This window comes from Carya illinoinensis, chromosome 8 (genome assembly GCF_018687715.1).
Source record: "Carya illinoinensis cultivar Pawnee chromosome 8, C.illinoinensisPawnee_v1, whole genome shotgun sequence".
Lineage (NCBI taxonomy): Eukaryota > Viridiplantae > Streptophyta > Magnoliopsida > Fagales > Juglandaceae > Carya > Carya illinoinensis.
In genome coordinates, this window is record NC_056759.1 from 7,291,162 (window position 1) to 7,316,874 (window position 25,713).

The 25,713-nt window shown below is 34.6% G+C and overlaps 5 protein-coding genes across 26 annotated transcripts; 2 read left to right on the forward strand and 3 right to left on the reverse strand.

The window, feature by feature from the left end:
* Positions 1 to 2,255: 2,255 nt before the first annotated feature.
* Positions 2,256 to 3,088, forward strand: LOC122274257. Its single transcript, XM_043083278.1, has one exon. The coding sequence runs from the start codon at positions 2,530 to 2,532 to the stop codon at positions 2,932 to 2,934; it is 405 nt and encodes a 134-aa protein (XP_042939212.1). The 5' UTR covers positions 2,256 to 2,529; the 3' UTR covers positions 2,935 to 3,088.
* A 1,315-nt stretch (positions 3,089 to 4,403) lies between these two features.
* On the reverse strand, positions 4,404 to 5,767 carry LOC122319200 (WEB family protein At1g75720). 4 transcript variants are annotated; one of them, XM_043137157.1, is made up of 2 exons: positions 5,523 to 5,767; positions 4,404 to 5,119 (listed from the first exon to the last, which is right to left on the reverse strand). In XM_043137157.1, the coding sequence occupies exons 1-2, from the start codon at positions 5,661 to 5,663 to the stop codon at positions 4,613 to 4,615; spliced, it is 648 nt and encodes a 215-aa protein (XP_042993091.1). In that variant the 5' UTR covers positions 5,664 to 5,767; the 3' UTR covers positions 4,404 to 4,612. The 4 variants fall into 4 exon arrangements, with proteins under 4 accessions (XP_042993091.1, XP_042993090.1, XP_042993089.1 ...); XM_043137156.1 differs by having other exon boundaries at positions 5,517 to 5,766; XM_043137155.1 differs by having other exon boundaries at positions 4,404 to 5,125; positions 5,523 to 5,765.
* Positions 5,768 to 6,570: 803 nt separating this feature from the next.
* Positions 6,571 to 11,511, forward strand: LOC122318338 (AP-2 complex subunit sigma). Of its 4 annotated transcripts, XM_043135607.1 has the most exons (7): positions 6,572 to 6,757; positions 6,853 to 6,951; positions 7,045 to 7,095; positions 7,401 to 7,574; positions 10,768 to 10,827; positions 11,249 to 11,308; positions 11,400 to 11,511. In XM_043135607.1, the coding sequence occupies exons 1-6, from the start codon at positions 6,755 to 6,757 to the stop codon at positions 11,288 to 11,290; spliced, it is 429 nt and encodes a 142-aa protein (XP_042991541.1). In that variant the 5' UTR covers positions 6,572 to 6,754; the 3' UTR covers positions 11,291 to 11,308; positions 11,400 to 11,511. The 4 variants fall into 4 exon arrangements, with proteins under 4 accessions (XP_042991543.1, XP_042991542.1, XP_042991541.1 ...); XM_043135609.1 differs by lacking the exon at positions 10,768 to 10,827 and having other exon boundaries at positions 6,571 to 6,757; XM_043135606.1 differs by having other exon boundaries at positions 6,573 to 6,757; positions 11,249 to 11,511.
* Positions 11,512 to 12,790: 1,279 nt separating this feature from the next.
* LOC122318336 (myb-like protein K) lies at positions 12,791 to 19,670 on the reverse strand. 16 transcript variants are annotated; one of them, XM_043135597.1, is made up of 14 exons: positions 19,170 to 19,663; positions 19,009 to 19,082; positions 18,178 to 18,386; positions 17,781 to 17,980; positions 17,636 to 17,693; positions 16,756 to 16,883; positions 16,446 to 16,653; positions 16,086 to 16,371; positions 15,794 to 15,957; positions 15,588 to 15,660; positions 15,409 to 15,499; positions 14,914 to 15,264; positions 14,599 to 14,823; positions 12,791 to 14,360 (listed from the first exon to the last, which is right to left on the reverse strand). In XM_043135597.1, exons 4-14 carry the CDS (start codon positions 17,874 to 17,876, stop codon positions 13,818 to 13,820), a joined length of 2,223 nt encoding a protein of 740 aa, XP_042991531.1. In that variant the 5' UTR covers positions 17,877 to 17,980; positions 18,178 to 18,386; positions 19,009 to 19,082; positions 19,170 to 19,663; the 3' UTR covers positions 12,791 to 13,817. The 16 variants fall into 16 exon arrangements, 15 of the variants coding, with proteins under 15 accessions (XP_042991531.1, XP_042991537.1, XP_042991532.1 ...); XR_006244800.1 differs by having other exon boundaries at positions 12,791 to 13,344; positions 13,517 to 14,360; positions 18,178 to 19,663; XM_043135603.1 differs by having other exon boundaries at positions 14,914 to 14,976; positions 15,079 to 15,264; positions 18,178 to 19,667.
* A 1,345-nt stretch (positions 19,671 to 21,015) lies between these two features.
* Positions 21,016 to 25,496, reverse strand: LOC122274781 (ER lumen protein-retaining receptor erd-2.2). Its single transcript, XM_043083817.1, has 6 exons — positions 25,070 to 25,496; positions 23,346 to 23,545; positions 22,228 to 22,368; positions 21,991 to 22,071; positions 21,438 to 21,562; positions 21,016 to 21,348 (listed from the first exon to the last, which is right to left on the reverse strand). The coding sequence occupies exons 1-6, from the start codon at positions 25,290 to 25,292 to the stop codon at positions 21,300 to 21,302; spliced, it is 819 nt and encodes a 272-aa protein (XP_042939751.1). The 5' UTR covers positions 25,293 to 25,496; the 3' UTR covers positions 21,016 to 21,299.
* Positions 25,497 to 25,713: the final 217 nt, after the last annotated feature.

Below are 25,713 nucleotides of genomic sequence, written 5' to 3' on the forward strand. Positions count from 1 at the left end.
ATCCTTTTTGACTTTGAATATTTTTGGGCTGAGAATCCAACCACCTTGGGCTAGCTGTAGATTCTATTCGAGACGAGGCCGAAAGGTTAATACGTGGGACTGTGGGAGTCACAGCAGTTCATGTCCAATTCAGCTCAATCATGCATGGGTGCTTTAATTACCAAATTTTAGAGCCCATAAGCACAAAACCTCTCAAATCCCTTCTCATTATTGGAGTAAAACTGGGTCATGGACGAGTACTTGACAACAGTACTGTACCTTATTGGAAGAAGGTTGGTCAAAAATCATAATCAAACAACCTCATTGCATCATAAGTCCTAGACACTATAAAATTGACTCGACTTTTCACAAACTCATTAAACTTGATTGAGGCCAGTAGCTGATGAAACAAGAATGAGTTAGACTTAAGTATATTTTGTTTAGTGAGATGAGATAAGATAGTTTTAGATCAAAATTAAAAGTTGAATAAACTATTTCTAGTTAGAATATTATTTTTTAATATTATTATTATTTTGTGGTTTAAAAAAGTTAAATTATTTATTGTATTTTATATGAAAACTTGAAAAAATTATAATAATAAAATAAGATGAAACAATTTCTGTATTCAAACAGAACTTTATAAACTTTTTTGCTTTCTTATTTATATTTTATAAGCTTTTTTAATTATACGCTGATACACCAAACACATCACTATTGTAAAAATATTTTTCACATCAATTAATATAAAAAGTGTCGATATTTGAATTTTTTTTCTATAATTATAACAGATCTTCCTCATCTCTACACATGTCAATAACTGTAGTACTCATATATATTGACTGGAAATTTGACAATTTATCTTGTTAAACATACATGACAGATGACTTTGTCCCCTAAAATGTGAATGTATATTAATATTGAATTAAGGCAGTTGGTGACTTCATCATTGTCCAAGTTTTTTAGTATAAGGAAGAAAGTACGAGACACAATTATGGTGTCTGGCAAATAATTATTATCTCAAGCCATCCATAATAGATCCTCTGAACCTCCACCATCTCATCATCATGTTGTGCTACTTCCGACCATTTGTTTGTTTATATAAACCCAAACGATTTTATGATGTTACGTTTCTTATACTATGGTTCTTTCGGTTTTGTCCTCTCAAATTTTAGAGCAATAATTCATTACATCATATTGCGTTAAACTTAAGAGTCACATGTGTAAATGGTAAACTGAAAAATTGGCTCAGACTAGTTCGAAATTGAAAAAATTAAAAAATTTTAATTTTGATAATGAAGTGGTCCGTATTAATTTTTAAATTAATATATACCGATTCGATTCTTAAATTTCTTTAAAATTGAATCGATTATATCTCTAATTATACCGATGCAATTGATCCGTAACTAATGGCAGGTTATTAGTTTTTCTTATTTATAAAGTGGTCTAATTTCACTTAGAGACAGTCACGTCATATAGATCATTGCACGCATTAAGAATATAAATAATTAAATATATTTATTTTCATCAATTTAAATATTTTAGACAGATAATATTTATTTTAAATAATATTAAAGTAGAGGTTCCGAATTCAAACTTTTAACTTTATACTTTACGGCCTCATCAATTAAATAATTTGCATATTAGATCTATTTATTGAAAGAATCTAACCCACATGTCAGAGAACAATTACAAAGATCACAATTACAATTCAAAGATCTCTCGTGGTGTCGTCAATGATCGATCACTTTGGCTTCTCAGTTCATATAACTCATAGCATTCATCTGAAGATCACTGATATTGTTATGAGAGAAAAGATATTTATAACCATAAATTGTACAACTGCTGCGTAATCATTTTGAAAAAAGTGAATAAAATATGAGATTTACATAATAAAAATTAAATTTTTAATAATAAATTTTTCCGATTACATGATGTTTATGCACTTTATGGTTATATGTAAAATTACTCTTGTTATAATATAATTTTTGTTTTTGAATAATGTTTAAGAAAAATAATATGAGAAATTTTAAGATGAAATGAGATTATCATGTTACCAAACAAGCCTTTAATTAATATCGTTTTTGGCTAACAACCTTTCCATGAAATCAGTAATATACCATTCTCAAACACCAAAAATTTGGTCGCTGAGGATTTATTAGGGGGACAAAAAGGGGTCACTCATCATTCACTTTCACTTTCAAACATTTATTAACAAACTTTGAATCATAAAATTTAACAAATTAAGACCCAAGTGCTCTTAAACTTTGTAGGTACGTTTCTTAAACCTACATTACTTAACTTGAAGATGATCATAGAAATCCAATAAACAAATCTTTCTGTCAGGACAAGGAAGCCCATGCAAATGATTTGGGCACATGAACTTCGCCAACACATCTTTTTCTCCCCCAAGAAAAATATGCTCTTTATTTCGAGTCTTCCCATAGAAAAAATTCCTGGAAAATCTCACCCCTTTTTGTATAAATCCACAGAAGCAAACGACACCCATCATAGCATTACACTTCCCGGAGGCGTCAAAGGGAGATCAATACGATGCAGTACAGGCCTCCCCAACGAGAGAGCAGCTTCATCGTTCAAGTAACCGGTAATTATTGTGAAGCTGATCATCTTCCGGATCAAACCAGCTGTACTAGTGTCTCTCCCAAGTTAATTAACTTTTCTGCAATGAAGCTCTTTAATCGTTTCCGTAAGATTCTCATGCGCCTGTTGTTTTCACTCCCTTCTCCTGGGTCTTCTTCTTCATCAGCACCTACCTCCGGAAGTTCGGCTTCGAGGCAAAAGAGCTGTGACAGATTTGAGCCGCCAAAGACTTCATGCAGCTCTTATTACTCCTCTCACTCGCACTACAACGAGGCCATCGCTGACTGCATCGAGTTCTTCAACAAGTCGTCGCAGGATGGGATTTTGGATGGTCGTAAATCCGATGTTATGGTTTGATATAATGGAAATATATATATATATATATATATATATATCCGTGTTTAATTAACTGCCATGTTCCTGTTTCTTCTTTTATCAGTTCTTTCTTCTCGATCGTTCTTTCTTTGGTTCTAAAGCACATATTCATACAGAAAATGCAAATATGATGAGTTCAGTACTGTTGACCTGTTTTAATTATGTTAATTTGGAAAATGATAGGTTACTATCCTTCTACTATTTATTTATTACTCTTTTTGTATTTGATTTTTTTTATAATTTTTTATTTTATTTAATGATTAAGGAAGTGATTATTAGTAAACTTATATATATTTTTAATTTTTTTAATGGTTAAGAATTAATGTTTAAAAAATACTTAAAAGAAAATGATAGAAACAAAAAAAAAATTCCAATACCCTGCTAATTTACCTGTTCTCTTTCGTTTCTCCAATCTTGACGCCGCCCGGCCTACAATTGATATACATAGGTGTGTGTATATATATATATATCGAGAGCGAGAGAGAGAGAGAGAGAGAGCCGAGGGTTTCATTATTGTGAGTTATGTTGGATATTGATGATAAACCTTAAATCATTATTAGAAAAATGTTTATTTATAACCCGTTATATACCATAAAAATGATGATTTTTTTATTAAAATGAGTTATTTTTTACTATAAATAGTTATATATTCTTATAGTAAATAATTCATTATAAATACTTGTTTTTATGGATACATTTTTGCATGTGTCCTTTGACTTCTCGTTAACCATGTATGGGGGGATATGATAGTTGGCCATATGGAAGAAGGTCCAAGATGATGACATCCTCATGATCGGTTCGTTTACCATTCATGAAGATGAAGATATAATTTCCAGCAAAATCTTCATCGAGAAATAAAAAAGCTTTTGTTTTGGGGCGAGAGGGATGTCTCGTTGATGTATGGCCTCGTCGAAAAAAGCAATTAAAAATGTCGCGGTCCAGTCAATTTAAAGGAAGTTATAAGCTGAAAATCTAGTTGGGCTAATTTATTATTATGTCCAGTCAATTAATATGTCGGGGTCCATTTAAGATTTAAGGAATTGGCCCATTGGGCCACTCCCCTTATCCCCACGAAACAGCTCGATTTTGTGTTTACGAAAAAGAGAGAGCTTGTAGTGTTCATTTTCAAAAGATTGGGATTGAGTATTGAAATGATTTTAAATATTCTATAAATAGAAAAAAAAAATGGTAAAAAAATAATATTAAAATATTAAATAATAATAAAAAATAAATAATAAATAATAATAAAATAATAAATAACAATAGAGTATTCAATATACTCTATTATCTAAATTGGCTAGATTAAAAAAAAAGAAAAAAAAGAGTAAATAGATAATATCTTATGTGTAGATATGAAGCCCTCGGGCCTGCATTGCTGGAACCAGTTCATGTGTGCAAAACACTACATTAATTTCAATTTTAAAAAGTAAATAGATAATATCTTCACGTACTGCTTTATAAGTAGGATACTTAACTCCCTTATTAGATATGAACATATTATATACTTACAAAGTTGCAATTTCCTTCCATTCCGGGCCAACTTTTACTGGCTAGAATAGTCGAGGAAATTAAAAGAAAAGTCGACAAAAAAAAAAAAAACGGTTTGTTATTAATTTTTGGAACCCAAAATATGTACCATGTCGAGTACTTTGAAATGCAGTTAGGGAACTTGAGGCAATGCAACTTCTGGGCTGCCTTTCTTCTTCGAAAAAATCCCTCCGATTAGAGGGATCAGCGTGCTGATCTTCTTCTTCTTCTTCTTGGGAGAAGGGTGCCTCTCAAGTTTTTCAACAACTTGTGGGATTGAAACTTGTTCGAAGGAGGGAGGATTTGCAAAATTAGTCACATATCTTTTCTTTTGAAACTCCATTTCTTCTTCTTCTTTGTGATCAGAGTCTTGTATTTTGACCTCAAATTTCGTAGAGTCTTCAACAAACTTGACGTCTTCAAACTCTGTTTCCATGGGTTGTTTGTCGGATTCATGTTCCTTCAATTGTTGGAGTTCAAGCTTTGTCCGTTCAAGCTCTGTCTTCATAGAGGAGAGGCAAGTTGCCAAAAGCATGCGTTCTTCTTTTGCTTTCTGGAGGCTTTGTTTTGTCTCCTCTAGCTCAGCTGTAACATTTCCGAGCCTTGAAAGACCAGAACATCCATTTTCACTACCTCCATCCTGCATCTATATGACCAACATCTTTTGTCAGATTCAATTAATGCTTGACATAATCTCAAATAAATAAATAAATAATAAAATTTATATTTTCTCATCACTTAAACTTTAAGACAAGTGATAATTTTACGTGATATCAGATCATATGTCTTGAATTTAAGTCATGACTCATGTATTGATGAATGTTGGGGAAATAGAAAAAGAAAAGAATTGTCTCACGATTTCTTGAAATCCAAACATGATAAGAAATTGTAAATTTAATTTGGTTCAAGTACCATACTAATTACATAATCAATATCCGAACATGTTAGAAAAATGTATGCCTATCAAAATGGCGATCTCCAATGAAAAAGAACCGAAATAATCTAAGTGAATAATGTATGTACGTATATATGGTCACCTTGACCTGTCTGAGCTTGCTGGCATAGAGCTCCCCAGCTAAAACTTTGTCTCCAAACAATGAGAGGGCCTCTTTGACAGACCTGAAGGGAGCCGCCGTATCAATCTCCACCCTTTTCATCACCACAATTCCATCTTCCTTATCCATGTTTAATCAGGCACCCTTGAGAGAGAGAGAGAGAGAGAGAGAGAGAGAGAGAGAGAGAGAGATCAGAGCGTAGGATTATTGAATGAAAATTCAAGGATGTCCTTTAAATATTTGGAATTGTGACTGTGAGAGAAAGAGTGTGAGAGAGAGATGCTGAGTACGTGTAAGGGCGAGTGATGCAAGGAAGAGGGGTGAGAGATGCAATAATATTTCATGGGGGGACTTCCTTTCTTCGTGCCCACTTCACTAGATCGAATTCTGTACTTACTATGTAATAGTAGAATTATTCTTAGTAAAAATGGATGCAATTTTTTTTTTTAATCAACGGCGGATTATAAAATTTAATTATACTTTCTATTTTAAATTTCATTATCATCAATTATACTTGTAAATATAACAAAATTTAGAATAATTAATACTAATTTTTATTTAAAAATGCCTACTAATCATGGTTTTGTAATTGAGGTATACCTTGTGGGGGCGCCTAATTATACCATTAAAAAAATAAAAATAATTTTTATGATAGATTCTATTTCTTTTATATAAAAATAAAAAAAGTGCAATCTCTCATAAATACTCGTGAATAATACATTCCATATCTTAAAATACTAAACTGATTTTTTCTTATTAAAAAGAAATTGTGCATATTTTTAAGAAAACTATTTATAAAAAATTTTATATATAATTATTTTTACGTATTCTTTTAAATATTTTATTAATGTAATTGATTATGTATTAAAAAAATATCACAACTAATTACATCAATAAAATATCTAAAAAAATATAAAAATAATTATATATAATATTATTTTTAAATTGATATATAGAACATAATTAATAAAAATATTTATATGATATAATTTAATTTTAATGATAAAATTTGGATATTACAATATACGTGGCATGAGAATTGAATTGGGACACCGTTCCTTCGTCTGCCATGCGCACGCGCTAGATTTTGCTCGAAATCTCTTCGCCTCGTGCAAAGACTAGAACTGAATTGGAAAACGAAATTGTGCCTTTTTAGCTCTATCGAAATTCATTTAATTCCTAGCTGCTCACTGCTTAATTTCCCTCTCATAATTGGGAGAATGGTACTTCAATTAATATCGAATTCATTCTCATCTAGTGTTTGGTCTTAATCGGTTTATATGTTCTTGACCGTATCGTTAACTCTTTGATTTGGTAGATCCGGTTCATACTGCTACAGAACAGGCAGGGAAAGACCCGTCTTGCCAAGTACTACGTTCCTCTCGAGGATTCCGAGAAGCACAAAGTCGAATACGAGGTATGATCTTCATCGTCTTCATTTAATTTTATCGTAGTATAATTGTAGGGAAGGGGCGAATTTTTTAGTTTTTTGAATTTCTTGGCTTTGTAGGTTCATCGATTGGTGGTAAACAGAGATCCCAAATTCACAAATTTTGTCGAGGTGAAATATATTTGTTCTCATCTTCTTTAAAATTTGAGGATTTTTTTTTTTTTTTCTTTGGTACAGGGAATGGTTGGAAGTTGTAATGGAGAGCTTTCATTCTTACATTTCTTGTATTTTTGGCTTAAGAAAATAAAATCAAGTTAATCAACCCTCGGCTACTAAACCTAATTTCCAAGCTTGGATTAGGTTAAATGTGCCGACTTGAAATAATTACAGGCTGGCTTCCTTTGATCTGCTTTGCTGCATTGAAGTTTTCCTGTTGTTACTATGTGCTAACTACCTGATTATATTGCTTGTTGCAGTTCCGCACACACAAAGTAATATACAGGCGATATGCAGGGTTATTTTTCTCGCTCTGTGTTGACATTACTGATAATGAGTTGGCCTATTTGGAGTGCATCCATCTATTTGTCGAGATTTTGGACCATTTCTTCAGCAATGTGTGCGAGCTAGATTTGGTTTTTAACTTTCACAAGGTTTGCCACTTAATAATGAGTTTTCTTTCCCACTTATTTGTAAATCACAGCAACTCAATGCTTCTCTGCTTCTGGTATATAATCTATCAATGCTAGTGTCAAGTAATGGCGCTGTAGTAAAATTATTTTCTTAAATGATGTCTCTAGACAAAGAATTTTTTGTGGATAAAATGGAAGATTGAAATGAAGTTTGTTGATCAAATGTTAATTGTGTGATTAAAAAAAAACAGAGAAATTCTATTTGCAGTCCTCAAGTGGGGACTGCAAGTGTAGACCCTTTATTAAAAAAGAAAAAACATTATTTTATGAGGGATATTTTAGTAATTTAAAAAATTTTTAAAGATAAAATTGCCTATGACAGCATTGCATTTGGGGACTGTATGTAGCATTGCTAAAAAAAAAATGGTGGTTTCTTTCTGGCCGAAGGAAAACTGTGAAAAAGTGGTTGTAACTAGGGCTGAAAGTCGAACGGTCCGGACCGGTCATTTTTGGACCGGACCGGACCGGACCGGACCGAATGAGTCCGGTCCGGTCCCGGTCCAATTTTTAAGGGACCGAAAGTATTCGGTCCGGTCCCGGTCCGGGGGTTTTTAACCCCCGGACCGGGACCGGACCAAATAGATTAAAAAAAAAATTATTATTTATATAATAGTTGAATTACTAATAGTCTAATACTAATACAATTATATAGTTATACTAATTATAAATTCATAATAACTAAATCATTGTAAGTCTATAACTATATTATATATATATTTAGTATCAATGTATTACTATATTCTTTAATATATAACTATTAACTATAATATATAGTACTAGTATAACCGATCAAAAAAAAATATAGTACTAGTATATATATTAATGTATTAACATATTATAAAAGTTATAGTATAAATTATAATATATCATATATTTGTAAATTTATAATAGTATTAGTATAGTTAACTTAATATGTAATATGTTAGCATTAAATCACTATAACTACATAGAATATTAGTAATAAGAGTATTACTATTATTTAATATAATATTACATATATTATCACTATCATTACATATATTTATTAGTTATAGTATTAGTACTAATAGACTAATAGTATTAGTTATTAATATTACATATAGTTACATATATTACTATTATTACTATTATTATTACATGATATAGTTACATATATAATTATCACTATTACTAATAGTAGTAGTGTATTATTAATATATATAATAGTATAGTATATGTATATATATTAAATATGTCACAATATAATTACATAAGTATTAAACAAAATGTCATTGAAAAAAAAAAAAAAAAAACTCATAGGGTGGACCGACCGGACCGGACCGGACCGAATGGGACCGGACCGGACCGGACCGTATGAAGTTCGGTCCGGTCCAGGGTGGGAAAACCCTGGACCGAATAGGTCCGGTCCGGTCCGTAAAACCTCCTCGGACCGGACTGGACCGGACCGAATTCACCCCTAGTTGTAACAGGAAGTAATGTGTTTGGACAAAGATTCTAATAACATGACAAGAGAGCTTATGGGACTTATGCTTTTAGAAATAATTATTTCCTTGAACCGCTATTTCAAGTAACGCCTGTGTAAATTGTTGTTAGGAATTTCTCCTCTTGTGCCATGATGAGTGAATTGTTTGAAGTGATGACTGGAGACAAAGAAATACCATGAAAGCACCATTCCAAATAGAATTTTAAATGTAACACCATATGGTGATCGAGAAAAGTGTGTTTAAAACTATGAGGAAAGCATCATTTTAACTAGTCCTTGAAAGTGAGAAATTTCGGCAAAATGAATGTATAATATTAATTAATATATCATTTTTAACTTAAGCAGTTTCCTACTTAGAATAGTGCTTCTGTAAATATGAATTTTAACAGAAATGTGTTATTTAAAAAAAAAAGTGAATTTTTACTTTTTATAATGATTTTTTTACTCCAACTAAGCTTTGTTTCCATACAACAACCAAATTTTAAATCAAAGTTGCTGTGATTTAATCCTTAGTCTTAATTAGATATATTTTGGTCAAATTTAGGGTCCGTTTGGATACTTAGAATATCTCAGTATATCTGTGAATAATAGTGAAATTATTTGAATTAAGATATTTATTGAGTTTTGGGAAATGAGGGGAAAAAAGTTGAATAAAAATATTATAAAGTTAAGAAATTGTTTGAATATAATTTTTTAATATAATTTTTGTTTTGAAATTTGAAAAAGTTTTTTTGTTTTGTTTGGGAGTTTGAAAAAGTTGTAATGAATAGATAATGATTAAATGAAAAAGTTGAAGATTTGAAATTGAAAATGTTTTGTGCATGAGTGATATTGGGGAAGGAAATATCGAAAAACATCTGAGAAAACTTGAGAGCAGCTGTGTTGATATTTGTACTGCCGTACTGTTGATTGCTACAATGCTGACATTACTGTTAATGGGTTGGATACAATGGGGTGTTTCTGTAGATATAGCATACAATTTCAACAGAAATGTGTGCAAGCTAGATTTGACATCTAGTTTTCTCAAGATTTTCACCTTGTGTTTTCTTGTTCAATTATTCTGAATTGTCAGTTGCTTCAGAGTCAAGTTTGTCTCATCCTTTTATGTACTTTCTTATTCTTTTCCTCTAATACGATTGCTACTTTTATGTTTAGTTTCATTACTCCATTCAATGTTTGATTAAAAGCTCATATTCCCTTGTTTTTGGGACGGAGAAACTAAACTAATTCTATTGAGCAGTCAGAATGTGTTAGAATCTAACTCTCTATTGCACTGAAATGACTGTATATATCTTCTTTCATATGGCTTCCCATGGCACCAAGGAATTAATGCACAGTTCCCATGTATCTATTTCATGTGGATTTGATTTCGTTGGAAAACGATGTTTGGCATTTCTGCAATGCCCTTGTTCATTTACAACACAATCTCTGATTCCCTTCATGTTAGGCTAGTCATGCTGCACAATGCATAGTGTTGGGCCAAGCATGCGTGCACTATCTTCAGGTTATATTGACTCCTGTGGCAAGAAGTATGTATGGAAGATAGGAGGATATTGCTTGATCTTGAAGTTTTAATATATGCTCTACTCCTTCCACGTGTGTGTTTTGGGGAGTATTGTTGTGGTTATTTTATTTTTATTGACTTCTTCTACTGATCCTTTATTTTGATTAAAAAATAATAATACAATGAAGGTTTATTTGATACTTGATGAATTCATTCTTGCTGGAGAGCTCCAAGAAACAAGCAAAAAGGTGTGTGAATTCATTGTGCTTCCCTTGTGCATCTAGAATAGTTTTTTTAATCTTTAAAGCTTGTTTGCCAAGACCAAAGGCGTGCATATTCTTGCATCTAGAGTATGCCAAGACCGAAGCTTGTTTGCCTTTCCTTCTCCCTCATATTGTTCGTAGTAAATGGTTTTTCTAATTTCTGCCACTTTTGTAGCTTCTCTTCCTGCCCCCCCCCCCCCCCCCCCCCCCCCTTCTCCTTCCTTTCATATTGGAAAGGACTACAGCTACAGCACCAACCTGTGTCATATAGTTAAAGTCTGATTCCAATTCACTGGGGTCTTATATTTATAATAACTTAGAAGCAACTAATATTGGTTTTTTCATAAGATATCTATTTGCAGTACCGCGACTGAAGTGTTTGGCTGATTTTTGCTTCAACTTGCAGGCGATTATTGAGAGAATGGGCGAGCTGGAGAAGTTAGAGTGAAAATTTTCTGTGTTTCAGGTGTGCAATCTGTCGCTTTTTTTTTTTTTTTTTTTTTTTTCCTGTAATTATTCAGAAAAATCATTACTGCCAATTTCCCCTTGTATATCAGAAAATCGAACGAGAAAAAGTGTTTCCTTTATCATTACTGTACCGTGGTCCCCCACTTCTTTTCCCACTTTGCTGCCTGTGAATAAAACGAGACTCTGCACGTTCACAATGCATATTGATGTTTGCTGTACTGCTCCATAGGTGGATTACAGATAGAGACATACAAGACATGTTAATTAATAGTACAATATTTATTATTATCATTCGTAAGAATTAAATATTTTGAATAATATTAAGTGTTACCAGCTAGTTTACGAGTTAAAAGATGGACTCCAAGATTCATTTGATAACCTTATTTAGAGATTTTAAAAAAAAAGTTGGTGAAAGTGATGAGAAATAAATTTCACTGTAGATAAGATCATGGACATGTTTATAAACAATGTATAAACCTCTCTAGTAGGTTTTATGAGATGAGTTAGATACATGAATTTCTCCATAGTATCAAAGACTGCTACAAGACGAATAAAGACTCACACTACTTATCCCATAACAAGGATCAGGAAAAATACTGGCTGCACTTGAAAAATGGTATTGAGGAATAAAACTCACATTATATGTGGACAAGATTTGTGTGCATGTTTAAAAGCAATGTGCAAACCTCTTTTAACAGAATCGGTTTTATAAAATGAGTTAGATTCATGAATTTCTTTAAGATGAAAAAGGAAAAAGAACCATATTAGGTGAAATAGGAGAAAAATAGATCCCACACCAACTAGCGTATGAGTTAAAACATGGACTACAATTTTGTAAAATAGAAAAAATATCTCATTTAAATAATAATAAAAATAATAAACTCTTATGTTCACTAGACATTTATTTCAAAAAGAAATTCCAACAAAAGCAAGGTGCTAAAAGAATGTGGCCTCCATTGGACTGTCCGAATGAATCCTGAGTGGAGAAAGTGTTGGGCACCAAATCTTGTTAATAACGAAATGAAAAGCTGCGTGGAATGTGACCTGAAGTTTCATCTTCACAATGCTGTGCTTACATCTTTGGTAGTGCGGGTATGTGCCAGTGCCAGTTGTTTGGAACGTGCTACTTTTGCCTCAACATACTTAAGCACAAGTAAAGAGCTGTTGCGTAAGCCACGCACCCACAATATACAAAGGAAAATATTTGTATATAGCAAAGTCCAGCTAGTCTCTAGCAGTCTATTTGAAAAAAAAAATTATTCATTCCCAAAAGGATGCTCCAAGATTTAATGCAATTAGGCGAAAGTGGCATTTAAATTTTGGGACCAGTCCTTGCTGTTTTAAGGAATTAATTAAAAATTGATTAATGTCTTAACATCCTCATCCAGTACCCTCTAGCCTAATGAATTCTCAAGGAAAATAAAGGTACAAGAAATAAGTACAATGACATTGCAATATCATAATGAATTAATACGAACACTTGCAACACAACAAAATCTTGAAATCACATTTCATGATACTTAAATGCATTATCAAGCAATGAAAATGACATTTATAGTTACATTTGATGGTGCATAATCGAGTATAATCGCATGGTTCTAACATATTTGAAGGATTGATCGCTATCTAAGAACATCCACAAACCATTCTCATCTCCCTTTCATTCCAATAAAATTTGGCACTTTTATCGCCCTTAATCGTCCTCTATTTTTTTAAAGAAAAAATTTAAAGATTGATGAGCAATGCTACCTCATCATAGTGGGATGAAGGGTAGTTTGTAAAATTTTCCTCTTGACAGTCTATTCAACCCCCCCAAAAAGGGGGAAAAGAAGAAGAGAGAGAGAGAGACATCACCATTTCCCTAGCAGAACCCATCTTGTGATAGTGTCGCTGAGCCAATGCCGGAATTCCACTGAAGTTGCTTGAGACCCATATTCTGGTCTCATTCTTTACTGCTTGATCCCTTTTACTTTTTGGCGTTGCCCTTTATTCTTTAAGTGGTTAGCGTGAACCTCAAACCCTAAAGCAGTAAAGCTGAGGCAGGAAAGGTCAACAACAATAATGGAAGCAACCTAAAAAGGAAATTCTGTGGGGGACAGGCAAGTAGAAAGAAGTTTGACGATTCTATTTAGTAATGTTCTCTGTAAAAAGACATCAGTGTGACCGTAGATGCTGATAAAAGGATCATACAACAAAACTTAATTACCATCTCCAGCAGCAGCTGACAGGTCTCAGGTTTTCCCCCCAACATATGCACATGTCCCAGCAATTTTCCTTTGCCTGGACTTGGATGCTCTTCTTTCTCCGATCATTTGATATTATGAAATGCACGGCATTCTTTTTCTGATCATTTGATATTCCATACATGGCAATCAGTTAAACCTTGCATGTATCTGCACTTTTTTTCATCATGCCACATGAAGACTTGAGTATGAACAGAAAGAATTGATGCAATAATGTATTGCCCACCCCATTGCCTTATCAAACAACTGCCAATGCAAGTCACATCAAAGGTGCTCATTACAGAGTAATTGCAATGGCAGCATGCCACCAGTATGGAACCCTCCTTCTGTCTCTCCGTTGGTAGAGGGGAAAACGTTGTCTTGTTTTTTAATCCCGGCTGGGGGCAAGGATGGAGTAATGGCCATAAGGTGCTGCTTTTGTTGAGAGGCTGTAGCATACTTAGGGCCAAGTACTTCTAGGGATGAAAGGGGCGGTGGGATATTGGCTTGGGCACATGGGATTAGCATAGGAGGATCCTGCCTTCCCTGTTGCCAGCTCGAAATTTGGGTCATAGATACTGAAGTTGCCACAGGCCTGTAATGAGCTGCTAGCTGAGCGGCCCAAAGGTGTTGCTGTTGCTCATGTCGTTGATGTTGCTGCAGCCACTGTTGCTGTTGGTGCTGCAGCTGATGCTGTTGTTGGTGCTGCAGCTGCTGTTGTTGTTGTTGTTGCTGTTGCTGCTGCTGCTGCTGCTTTGTCAAGGCTGCAGGACTTACATGAGGAACACTGAATGGATTGCCAAGAAATGGAGCTACCCGCATCTGTACCTACAATGAAGCATGACAACATAGTTTTAGAATTTCTATAGCTTAACAAGACAAGGAAAATCTGAAGTTGTTAGCAACTAAATCATATTATACAACCAGATTTGCAGCTTATTGCAAGTTCGTTACAGTCAGGTGATGGATAGAACACAATAAAGAGAAAGTTGCAAGCAATTGTTTAACTGGCTCGAATGAATTTCTTAACACACTTGTAGATGTGTCCTAAAAGAAAGAATAAAACCTTATTTGCTGCTGATGATGTTATTGAAAGCTGATCAGGGTAAGCAGCAGAGGCATAGCGAGTTTGAGGCATAGCAAAAGGCAAAAGAGTCTGCTGTTGTGCAAGAGATTGAAGATAAGGAACTTGGTGTTGTGACGAAGGATCCAACCCGTTACCAGTTCTATTACCACTATTCTTAACTTCCACCCCACCACCTCCAGCGAACAAGGACAAGAAATCGAAACTCTGCGGGTAACAGAGAATAGTTAAAAAAGAAAGGGGGAGAGAGAAGAATTGGAAGGGAAGAAACCGTTGGCAATTGCAGTATAAGCTTACCTGCTTCTGGGAAGTGCACGCCTCAGATGCCAGAGCAGCATGGGGCTGATCTTGATGGAGTTGCTGTTGGCAAAGAATACCAGTTTTAGCCTCATTTGAATTTCTTTCATCAGTTGAATTGCATGAAGTGGTAGAAGAAATAGTGCCGTTGAAACTAGTCCCCACCCCATGAAAGCTGTTAAGTGCCATACGAGCTCCAAGATTTGGTCCTTTCTGGAGTCTCAATTGATTAGATTGCAGCAGCAACCTCCCTTGGTTCTCTGGCATTTGTAAATTCTGAATGAGATGACTTATATGAACATGAGCAGAGCACCTCTTCCATGTATCTTTTTCAACGGCAACTTTTGAAACCTGCACAGTTGACCATGTATCAATTAGATGATCAAAGTAGCACACAATCATTTGTGAGGAAACAGACAGCCTCATATTAAAGTTGTGAACAACAGCTAAGAAGCATAAACGCGATATAATCATTAGATTACAAGCCATCTTCACCTCTCCCTTTGAAGAACCATTTTCAAATGACCTGTGTCTGCTGGCATTCATATCGGTATCGAGCAAACCTGGAACTTCAGCAGCAGAGGACCTGAGACAGCTAAATGCGTGAGGACATGGAAGCACCCAAAAAATGGCTACATTAACGATTCAAAATAACAAGAACGTAAGAAAATTACAGCAAAGAAGGACCAGGACTCCCGACACCATGTGGCACAACTGAAGACAAGCCTGGCCACAATGCCGAGCCTGCTGATCAAAGAAAAGAGTACGATAAGAGTCACAATATTAATATGATTAATATGCAAACTGTTGGTCAAAGAAAAAGAGTACGATAGAGTCCAGCAACATGATCATTAGACTTCTAATCAAGCTAGAAATTTACCATTTTCCTTGGGCTCCTTGATCATTTTTTGTTGTTCTGGTTCACTTGCAATAGTTATGGCCCCATTTAGTTTAGACTTGGAAATTATATTTACTGCCCCCATTGCCATCTCTGATACTTGCTCAATTAGTGGGGTCTCCGGTTGTGTAGGTAGTTTTAATCTGCTGGGTCAGTTAAAAAAAGAAAAAGAAAATAGTTATACACAAAGTAAAACAGGAAAAAGGACAAGCTGATAAGAGAGCACTTAATTATTTAAAATTTTGGAAAAAAAAAAAAAAAAAAAAGAACGCACCCAGTGTCCAAGCTTATCTCATAATTGCGCAATGGCTTTTCACCGTCACTCTCACTCTTAGACAAGAATGGCATGCTACTTGCATTCAATTGAGGAACAGGACAATCCGACTCCATATGAATTTTCTTTCTGTTAGATAAATCTGGCTGTTCTTGAATACTGGGTTCATTCAAAGAATCTACTTTTCGAGTTTCTTTGGGCAAACTATGCGTATTGGATGAGGGATTGGTAGCCTTAGAAATTATCCAAGGCATTGTACTTAAGTTGTCATTTGTAAGTGCAGAATCTGATAAAAGAATACAAATTAAAACACCACAACAAATGATCTAAATATCATATAAAGAAACTATATGAAGAAACCTTGCATAGACGTTGGACTCTCCCTTGACTCTGTAAATGCCAAAGGTTTTGCTTCTGTATATTCTCTGTCTAATTTACCCTTCTCATTTGCATCATTGTTGAGGAACATTCCAGCCAATGCATACAAGGTCTCCACTACTTCTTCCTCCTCTTTTGTTATTTGCCCAGAGAAAGTCTGTTCTGGGGACCAGTCTGAACCTCCATGTTTCTATAAAAACAACTTGAAGTCTATCAATTGAAATGCTCAATGCAAAAGGCAAAAGAGAGCGATACTGGGATGGTGGTGACTGGTGAGCTAGAGAGGACTAACCAAGTTCAGTTTAGATTTCTTTACACCATTTTTTATGGGTGATTCTTCGACTCCACTGATTGTACGGTTCACCTTCTTTGAATCTGGTAAAGGTGGAGAAACTGATTCGTGATTGCGCTTCTTCATGGCTGTAAATGTTAAAATATGAAACTCCCAAAAATTAATCCAACCAAAAAAACAAAAAAATCACTAAGCATTCTGTTTTAAATTTAATAAAGAAAACCTTTCCGATTCACTAATGCAAAAGTATTTCTCTTACAAAAGTCAAACTCAGAACTTCTTAGGTTGTGATTGGGTAGTGGTTATCTAAAATATTTTGTAAATAATAATGAAAAAAATAATGAAAAATTATTAATAAAATATTAAATGGTAGTAAAAAGTAATGATAAAATAATAAACAGTAATGAAGTATTTTCAAAAGAGAAATAATAATTGTACAAATATCATATAATTATTTAAAAAAAAGTAAATAAATACAAGATAAGAAAATTAATTTTTTAATAATAGATTTTATTTTTTTTTAAATAATTGCATAATATTTACGCAAAGTAAATAAATACAAGATAAGAAAATTAATTTTTTAATAATAGATTTTATTTTTTTAAAATAATTACATAATATTTACGCACGAGAGAATCTTAAATGCAGAAAAGAAAGAAAAAGCAAAAAGCTTCGAATTTGCTTCAGTCCTAATCAAACTCAAAAAGCAAAAAACAAAAAACAAAAGAAACTTCCAAGAAGAAGGACCAAACGCTTAAGTTATCACTACAAACAATTAAAAAAACACTAAAGAAATAATATTGCAGACCCTCGAATGGAAGAAAAATTATGTAGAAAAATAAAAGCAATATTCTACCAGCTTGTTTGATTCACCACGCACCTGAACGCAGCCTTCTCGGAACAGAGGCCTGATCCACACCATTGCAGTCATAAAAAAACTGTAGAGAAGTATCAGGAAAAAAAAAATGCTAAAAAATACAGGACCATGGCCAATAATATAACATCAACTTATCAAAATTATCGACCTTTTTGGGAATCTTTAATCTCTTGCTAGAATCAATACTCGTAGACGGTGCTTGTAAGCGAAGCTCATCTTCTTTGTCGGACAGATCGCAACCCATTTCGTCGTCTTCGTAGCTCGAGCTTGTCCTGCCAACAACTCTCAATCTTCTATCTTCATTATGTCATTCCACATGTGCGAAGTCCCCACCAACACTATCTGACCCTTGACAATCATACACAAATCGAAACACACATAAACAACAAGAGCCCAAAATAAAGGAAATAATAGGGGACACGGGACACGAATAATCGGCGAACCTTATCATAAAGAGAAACAAGGAATGCCCAGATAACGACAAGTACAAGATGGATGGGAGATTTGTTTTCTTTTGGTATATTTGTGTGTGAGTGAAAATTTACCAGAGAAGAGCTTGTCGGGCTTGGCAGGAGACGACTGGCTCCAAGCCTCACGTCTCAAACTTTGTCCATTTCTGACCTCCCAACATCTGAGTTTTGAAAAAGGCTTCGACGGCTCGGAATTTAATCGGACCCAACCAGCCACGAGAAACGCTGAACGCCCAGCTCTTTTTATGTATTTATGATCATTCTACTTTCGAGAATTTGAGTTTCTTCAATCACAGAAGAGAGACGAGTCAGAGAAATCAAAGCTCGGAGAAAAATAAAATTGTTTCCGTTATTGCAACGAAAGAAAAAATGAAAATGTGAATAAGAAAGTGGATGAGAACAGCGCAGACTTTTTTTCTTGTTTTGTTTTAGTTTCTAGCGAAAAGCTCGCCGGAAAGAAAACGGGAAAGGTGGCGTTTGGGTTTTCCAACGAAAGACAAAATTAATTATAGTTGCCACATATCCCTCCGTCTCTCTCTCTCTCTCTCTCTCTCTCTCTCTCTGAGCTCACAGTAGAAGTGCTCGCAAGCATCTCGACGGTGAAATAAAACAAAAAAACAAACACACGAACACAGGAGGCAGGGGCAGAGGCTAAAGGCTGGTAAAGATATGGCAGAAAACAAAGGGAGGAAATTCGTTCCTTGTGTTCAGAGAATCAGGTTCTTCGTGAAATAAAGCAGGGTAACAGAACAGAAAAAGGGCCACAGAGAGAGTGTGTTAGAGAGAGCCAGGTAACATTGGCACTCGGCAGACAAAATAGAAAAGATCATAAATACCCGTAAAAGGACTCCTTGAACCAAAATACTGGATGAATCACATTCATTCACTTGGAGAATCAAAGAAAACCTTAATGCGCGAATCTCCCGACAATCCCAAACCCATCTTCACTGCCGACTCCCCGTATATTATCACTCTTTCTCCTAATTTAAAAAATTAAAAATAAAACCTGAGAGTGGAAATTTAAACCCAGAAAAGAAAGTCAAAAGAAACTCCCAAAAAAGCATTACAGATGTCACACATCACGGCTCTGAAGCTCATTCCTCTCATGAAAATATCAAGCACGAGCTCCGGAATAAAATAATTATAAAAAAAGGGGGAAGAAGACCAAAGGTTTTGGCACCGTAAAATGGCGCTGAGTCGCGAAACTGCCACCACCTTTTCTGTCCCTCTCTCCCTTGGCCTTTTTCTTCTTTCTTCCTCTCTCTAGCATCCCACTTTCTGGATTTATAACACTCGAGCTCCATTCTCACGTCATTCCATGATCGACGGTTCACACTTGGCAGTCACTTGTGGCCGTTAGATCACCGCCGAATGTCCGACGTTTCATCCACCTCAGACAAAGCCCCATCCTTTCCGCTCTCACAAAATGCCATCGTGTAATCTGTCTACGTGGCACTCTATGCGGCGGCCCAGAATCCACGGCTCCGATGCGTCTCTTGGAAAATCTCCCCCTCATTGGCCGTTCGATGTTTTCCTGATTGGAATTACCCTGCTTGTCTTCCCCTGTGATACTGCCAAACGGCCCAAACCTGATTAGCAATTTAGCTGTGAGAACATTTCATTTATTACGTGTAATATACTTTAGTGTTTATTAATTGAGTGATAGATATTTGAGTTTCCCCGTCACACATTTTATTGATGAACTTAGTCAAATCGATTATTTTATATTAAAATAAAAATAATATAATTAATCATATTAATAAAATATATAAAAAAATATACAAAAATAACTATAAATTTTTGTAGATATAACCATACATGATCAGTACATAATATATTACAGCTCTAGATATATTAACAAAATGCATTATATTAGTAACTGCAATGAAAAAAAAAAAGGAGTAATATTGATACTTTCCTTGAGCTTATATGGACATTGAAAATATAAATGAATAAAATTTATTTATTAATTTTGATTGTTCTCGTATCTTCTTTTATATAACAAGATATTCATTTATAATAATAAATAAATAAACCCTCGCTCTACATTTCTTATCATTCCTAAAGATATCTTGTAATTAGTACCCAATATTATAAGTCAAGAAAACTTGGAAAGCTTTACCATCTAAACTACCATCAATACATATCATGGTGATTTCGAAAAATGAGATAAGATGAAAAATTTATTAATAATAATGAAATAATTTAAGTTGAAAAGTTTTATTAAATTTAAAAAATGAGAGAAAAAATTTTGAATATAATATTATAAAATTAAAATATTGTTATAATATAATTTTTAATATAATTTTATTTTAAAATTTAAAAAAATTAAATTATTTTTTATATTTTATTTAAAAGTTTGAAAAACTTGTAATGATTATACAAAAAAATTAAAATTTTAACAATAAAAAATATTTATATTTAAATAATTTTTAAAAAAAAGATAAGATGAAATGAGTTCCTAACAAAGCATTAGATAACCTTCCAAATCAAAATCCCTCCTCCCTCTCTCTCTTTACTGAACAGAATAATATTGTGTACTTTATTTAATGATGATACTTGACTATCTGAAACTTATTACTCAGATGATATTCTTGACATGACACATGACACCACCATACGGTAGTGATTTATTAAAAAAAATCACACACAAAAATGATAAAGAAAACCTAAAATTTCAATCTTCCACTTTTTGTGATTTTAGATATCCTTGTGTTTTGAATTTATTTATTTTTAATAAACCACGTAGCAGTGATGCCACGTCAAGAGGGCCGTCTAAGCTGTAAGCTTCAGATTGCCCAATAACAGTACTCTTTTATAATAATTTGGTGCAAATCTTCCGTTTTTGGTAAGCTTCTTTTATCAATACTGTGAGTAACATGGGCCATCTGCATTGCCTTATGGACAGTTAGATTTTGTGAAAAAATGTGTGTATAATTTATTTTCTCCATAAAGACAGGATACAAGAACAGTTCTACATTTATAAAATTAATCCAAGTGCAAATTCAGAGCTTTTACACACCAGGGGCTTGCAAAAAGTTCGGACCTAACAAATTGAGGATAGCTTCTAAAACATGCATCATGTCAAGAAGAATCTGTCCAAAGTTCACAACTGCTAAATACTAACCCTAACAATATATAATAGTTGACTTGCTTAACTAGATGTATACTGCAAAATTGAGGCATCATCCCAAAATTTACACCACTCCTGAGGGGAGTCGCAGAACAAGTTGTCCGCCGAGAATGCTGCATCCAGAGGAAAATTTTGCAGTGCGCTTACTAGGAAAGTACTGTACAGCATCTAAGGATTTCAAAATCAGGAAATTTTTACCTACCTTTGAACATAGTAGTAGCAAAAATCTGCAAGAATGAAGGTCTGCACAATTTCACAGAGGAGAACCATTGGAGGCCATAAACCATAACCCAAAGCTGTCAGTAAGCGGCCTCGAGTATCCCATACCTGTGTAAAAGAAGGAAACCATGAAGTAAGGAACTCAGAAAGGCAATAATTACCACACCTTAGGACCACAAGCAATGAATCAAATCCCAGATTAGTTCCATCAACATGTTAATGGCCAATGACACGAGGATGAAGAAACTTGGGCGTCCATGCATAACAATGTATCTGCTAGTTATTTGTATAATGTTATAAGATATCGAGAAATAGACTGCTTGCAAGTTTCCCTTCACTTTTTGACACGTGCGAAGTTGGTGAGGTTTGAACATTGTAACTCTTAGCATAGGTTCAATATCAATGGCTTGTAGCTTCCGAAAAGCAACGATGGCTTGTGTAGCAAAATTGAGCTCGCACTCAATTACCAGAATATAGACAACTGAATTGTATCTCATATGTGGCATATATGGCAGTTTTGAGCTTCATTATCAAACCTGGAGAAGCCAATGTGCACAACTCAAGAACCTTGCAACCCCCAGTGCAAATACATAATGTGCAGTGAATGGTTCCACAATCTGAGAGTTTGAAGAAACAAAGATGAGAAAAAAAAAAGATATCAAAATGTCATTTATGAAATTTAGTTAATAAAAAAATAGTTTAAAGTGCCATGCACGATGGACCATCGCAATGGAAAACTAAGAGAGCATGCGAGAGTAACTTTGAAACCATACCTTTGTGTTCTGCATTACCCGCAGCTGGGGTAGCACTGAAACAGCTTCAAGATAAACACAGAAGGCCCAGAAAATCCTGTTCAAGATATGATGCTGCGTTGTAGGATGGATTATAAATGATAGCACAGAACAAGGTATCACCTGCACCAAAAAAAGATGAGACCTTAAATTACCTAAATTGGTTCACTAATCAGAATACATTAATACAGCGAGTTATTTTTTGCTAGATTCTAAGAAATAAATATTTTTGCTTTTCAATACATCACAGAAACTGGGAACTGCCAAGAAATTATGAAAGTGCACATATCAAATCTAATGAAAACCTGTCAGGACAACGATGGTCCAGCCAGCCCAAGAATCTCTGAGAGCAAGGAAATATGACTCTGTTCATGGATGCATAAACAGATTAAGCTTATCAAGTGTTTTCAAATCATCAAGCCATACTTGACTTTTGAGTTACACTTGAGAAGCTTAAATTGGCATGCTTATTTGAGCATAAAAAGGTGAACTGAGTCCTGAACATACAAACCCCAGAAGGGAATCATACAAACTATGACCTGATCAATCTGTAAAATCTATGGAAGTTTTTCATAGCTATGAAACATGCATCATTTATAACAGAAGTAATAGATGAACCATATTAGCAAAACTATGTCTATTGGAATTATGAGAAATGCAAACAGAAATAAATTTTACAAAAATTTGAAGCGTTAAAATGGTTTCACCTTCAACAAACCACAGTGAAGTATGAACAAGTATAATGTTTTACTTTGAATGAGGACAATATGTTTAGCAGTGAACTCAGAGGATGAAATATTTTTTTTTCGATAAGTAAGAAAGAGTTTATTGAACCCAAACAATTTGATAAAACAGCAAACAAATGGATACATGTAGAGAAACAAAAAATCGGTTCCATATTTCAGACAAATAAGCAACATTGCAATGAAATAGCCATTCATGACCAGCAAGAGACACCACTTAACAAACTAGGAAATCAAGTTTAGCTCGCATTGGCAATTTTTCCTACATTCACTTGCTTTTAAAAACATATAAATGCCACAAATGTTAAGATACAAGAAGGAAGGTTACTTTGTTCTGCAAAATGATTGAGGACCCACCACATGGTAAATTTTGAGGTTGTCCTTCTCCTCCATGTAACTAGACTTCAAATTCAAACGAATCATATAGATCACCCAAAGAGTTGTCACCAGTGTTGCTGAATCAAGTACTGTGTGTAAATCAAATTCCATGACAAAACTGCAATAGAGTCTAACCGCCAGAAACAGGGCTGTTAGTTCCTGTGATTTGAGTGAAAGCCCTGCAAATGGTTAATAACATTGAATCAAAAAGGGCATTTCAGCAGTTATAATCTTAACAAGATCTGGAAATTGGTAAAGGCCTTGGTATTGGTGGTATGCTCCCTCCAAGGTCTAAGGTTGGAATCCCAATGGGTGCAAACAATCTACAGTGTGATTTTCCCTTGAATTACCAGAGGTGCATTTGCAGGAAACTCCTTGCCGAGGGCCTGTGCACCCCCGGTATTAGTCAAGAATCTGTTCCCGGACACCTGGTGCCAATAATAATAATTAAAAAAAGATCTGGCAGTTTCCCTAGCTAGAAACTGACGCCAGGGCAAAAAGGGAAAAGAATGAAGGAAGCTTGAAAACCTTTATAGTTAGGAGATCAAGTTCTTACTTTTTCACTAAAAAATGGAACCTTGTCTAGATAAATGCCCATCAAGAATATCTATGATATGCTTGGAGTTCAGGGAAAATACATTTTGCACTTTTGAACTGCCATCATTTTTTTCAGTTTGCACCCTAAGGGCCTAAACTACTAAAAGTTATAATTAGAACCCAAAACCATCAAATTTAGTCAATTTGCACCCTCAGTCAATGATCATATCACGTCCTATTTTTCATTGATTTTGAAATTCAAACTCTAGTCAAGGTGCAAATTGAATAAATTGATAGCTTAGGGTTCTAATTATCAGTTTTAGTCTCTCAGGGAGTGAATTACTTAATTAAAAAAAAAAAAAAGAGTATTTCAGGGAGTAAATTGAAAATAATGGTAGTAATTCAATTTCCCCTATAAATTGAGAACACCAACAAATCAAAGAGCGAAAGGGCATACATAATTTTCCCAATGAACAATATTTTGGGACATAATAGAACACTGACATACAATTTTCGACTTAGTATTGTCAAAAGAATATTATCTTCTATATTCTCCCATAAAAGAGCCACAGAAACAGTTACGCTAGACCAGTTTCAGCACCCAATACCCAAAAGAATTCTGTGGTTAGAAAAAAATAAATATAAAATATAAAAGAACTTATAATTCGAGAACGCAAGAATGTATCACACCATATATAAAGGTAAACGGTAAAAAGTCGCACGGTCATGCAGGAAGGACAGCCATGTGTTTGTTCATATCAATCGGTACATTAATCCAGAGTGCGATTTGCCTCCAAACCGCCGGAAAATAAATCACAAGTCTTTGCCAGATTCCAATACTTCAAAAAAGTCCCTTGTAAAATGTCAATCAGAGCTAGTCTTCTTTCTAGTTGCTGAAGGATTATTCTCAAATCATTATAGCCATTATATTTCACTTTTTTTTACTCCCTGGCAGCCAAACCATTTTGCCTAGAGCTTTAATCTATTTTATCCCTTTATTAGTGTCAAAGATATTAACTTTCGGTATGACCCACAAGGGCCCAATTCCAAATCAAAATGTTAAATTGAAAAAAAAAAAAAAGAAAAAAAAAAAGAAAAAAAAAAAAAAGAAAGAAGAAGAAGTTAAAACAGAAACCGAAGAAGGAGATGAGTTTTTTGCCCCTTACCAGCACAGGTCTTCTCCTTGGTGAGCTTGTAGATAAGGACGGAAACGCCAAGGGCGTGAACGGCCTCGGCTGCGACGAAAAAGTTGTCATGATCGTGAACGACCAGTCGCAGGAGAACGAGAGCGGCCAAGGCCGATACAAGCGCAAGAAACACCTTGACCTTGGGCGGCTGTCTGCGAACCCATGTCGCCACGGCGTGGATTGGCCTTTTCGGTCCCTTCATTGCGTCTACTTTTCCTCTCTCACCCACTCTCCCACTCTATCTATCACCCTACAAGGTGTGGTATCAGCAAACAAACGTTGTATGATCGATTCCACGAAGTTTCAATTTTCAAAGAAGCGAGCTCTCGCGCTGTGCGTGCGCGGCTCTTCCTTTGTTGCTACGTGGGTTTAGATGCGTGTGCAGGATCGAGCCTAAAAGACTTTCGAGTCGTTTGTGATTTTGACACGCGTGGGGAGAACAGTATTTGGTTGGGTTTGGGTATTGAGCGGTTCAACCACTGAGCAACATATTGGTGCCCGGGCCTGGCCCAGTTATCTTCTTCGCGTGGAAGATCTGTTTCGTAGCATGAATAAAAATGGACGCTCCAACTCGTCTACATTTTTTTTTTTTTTATTATCCAACTCCTCCACTTGAGTTTACT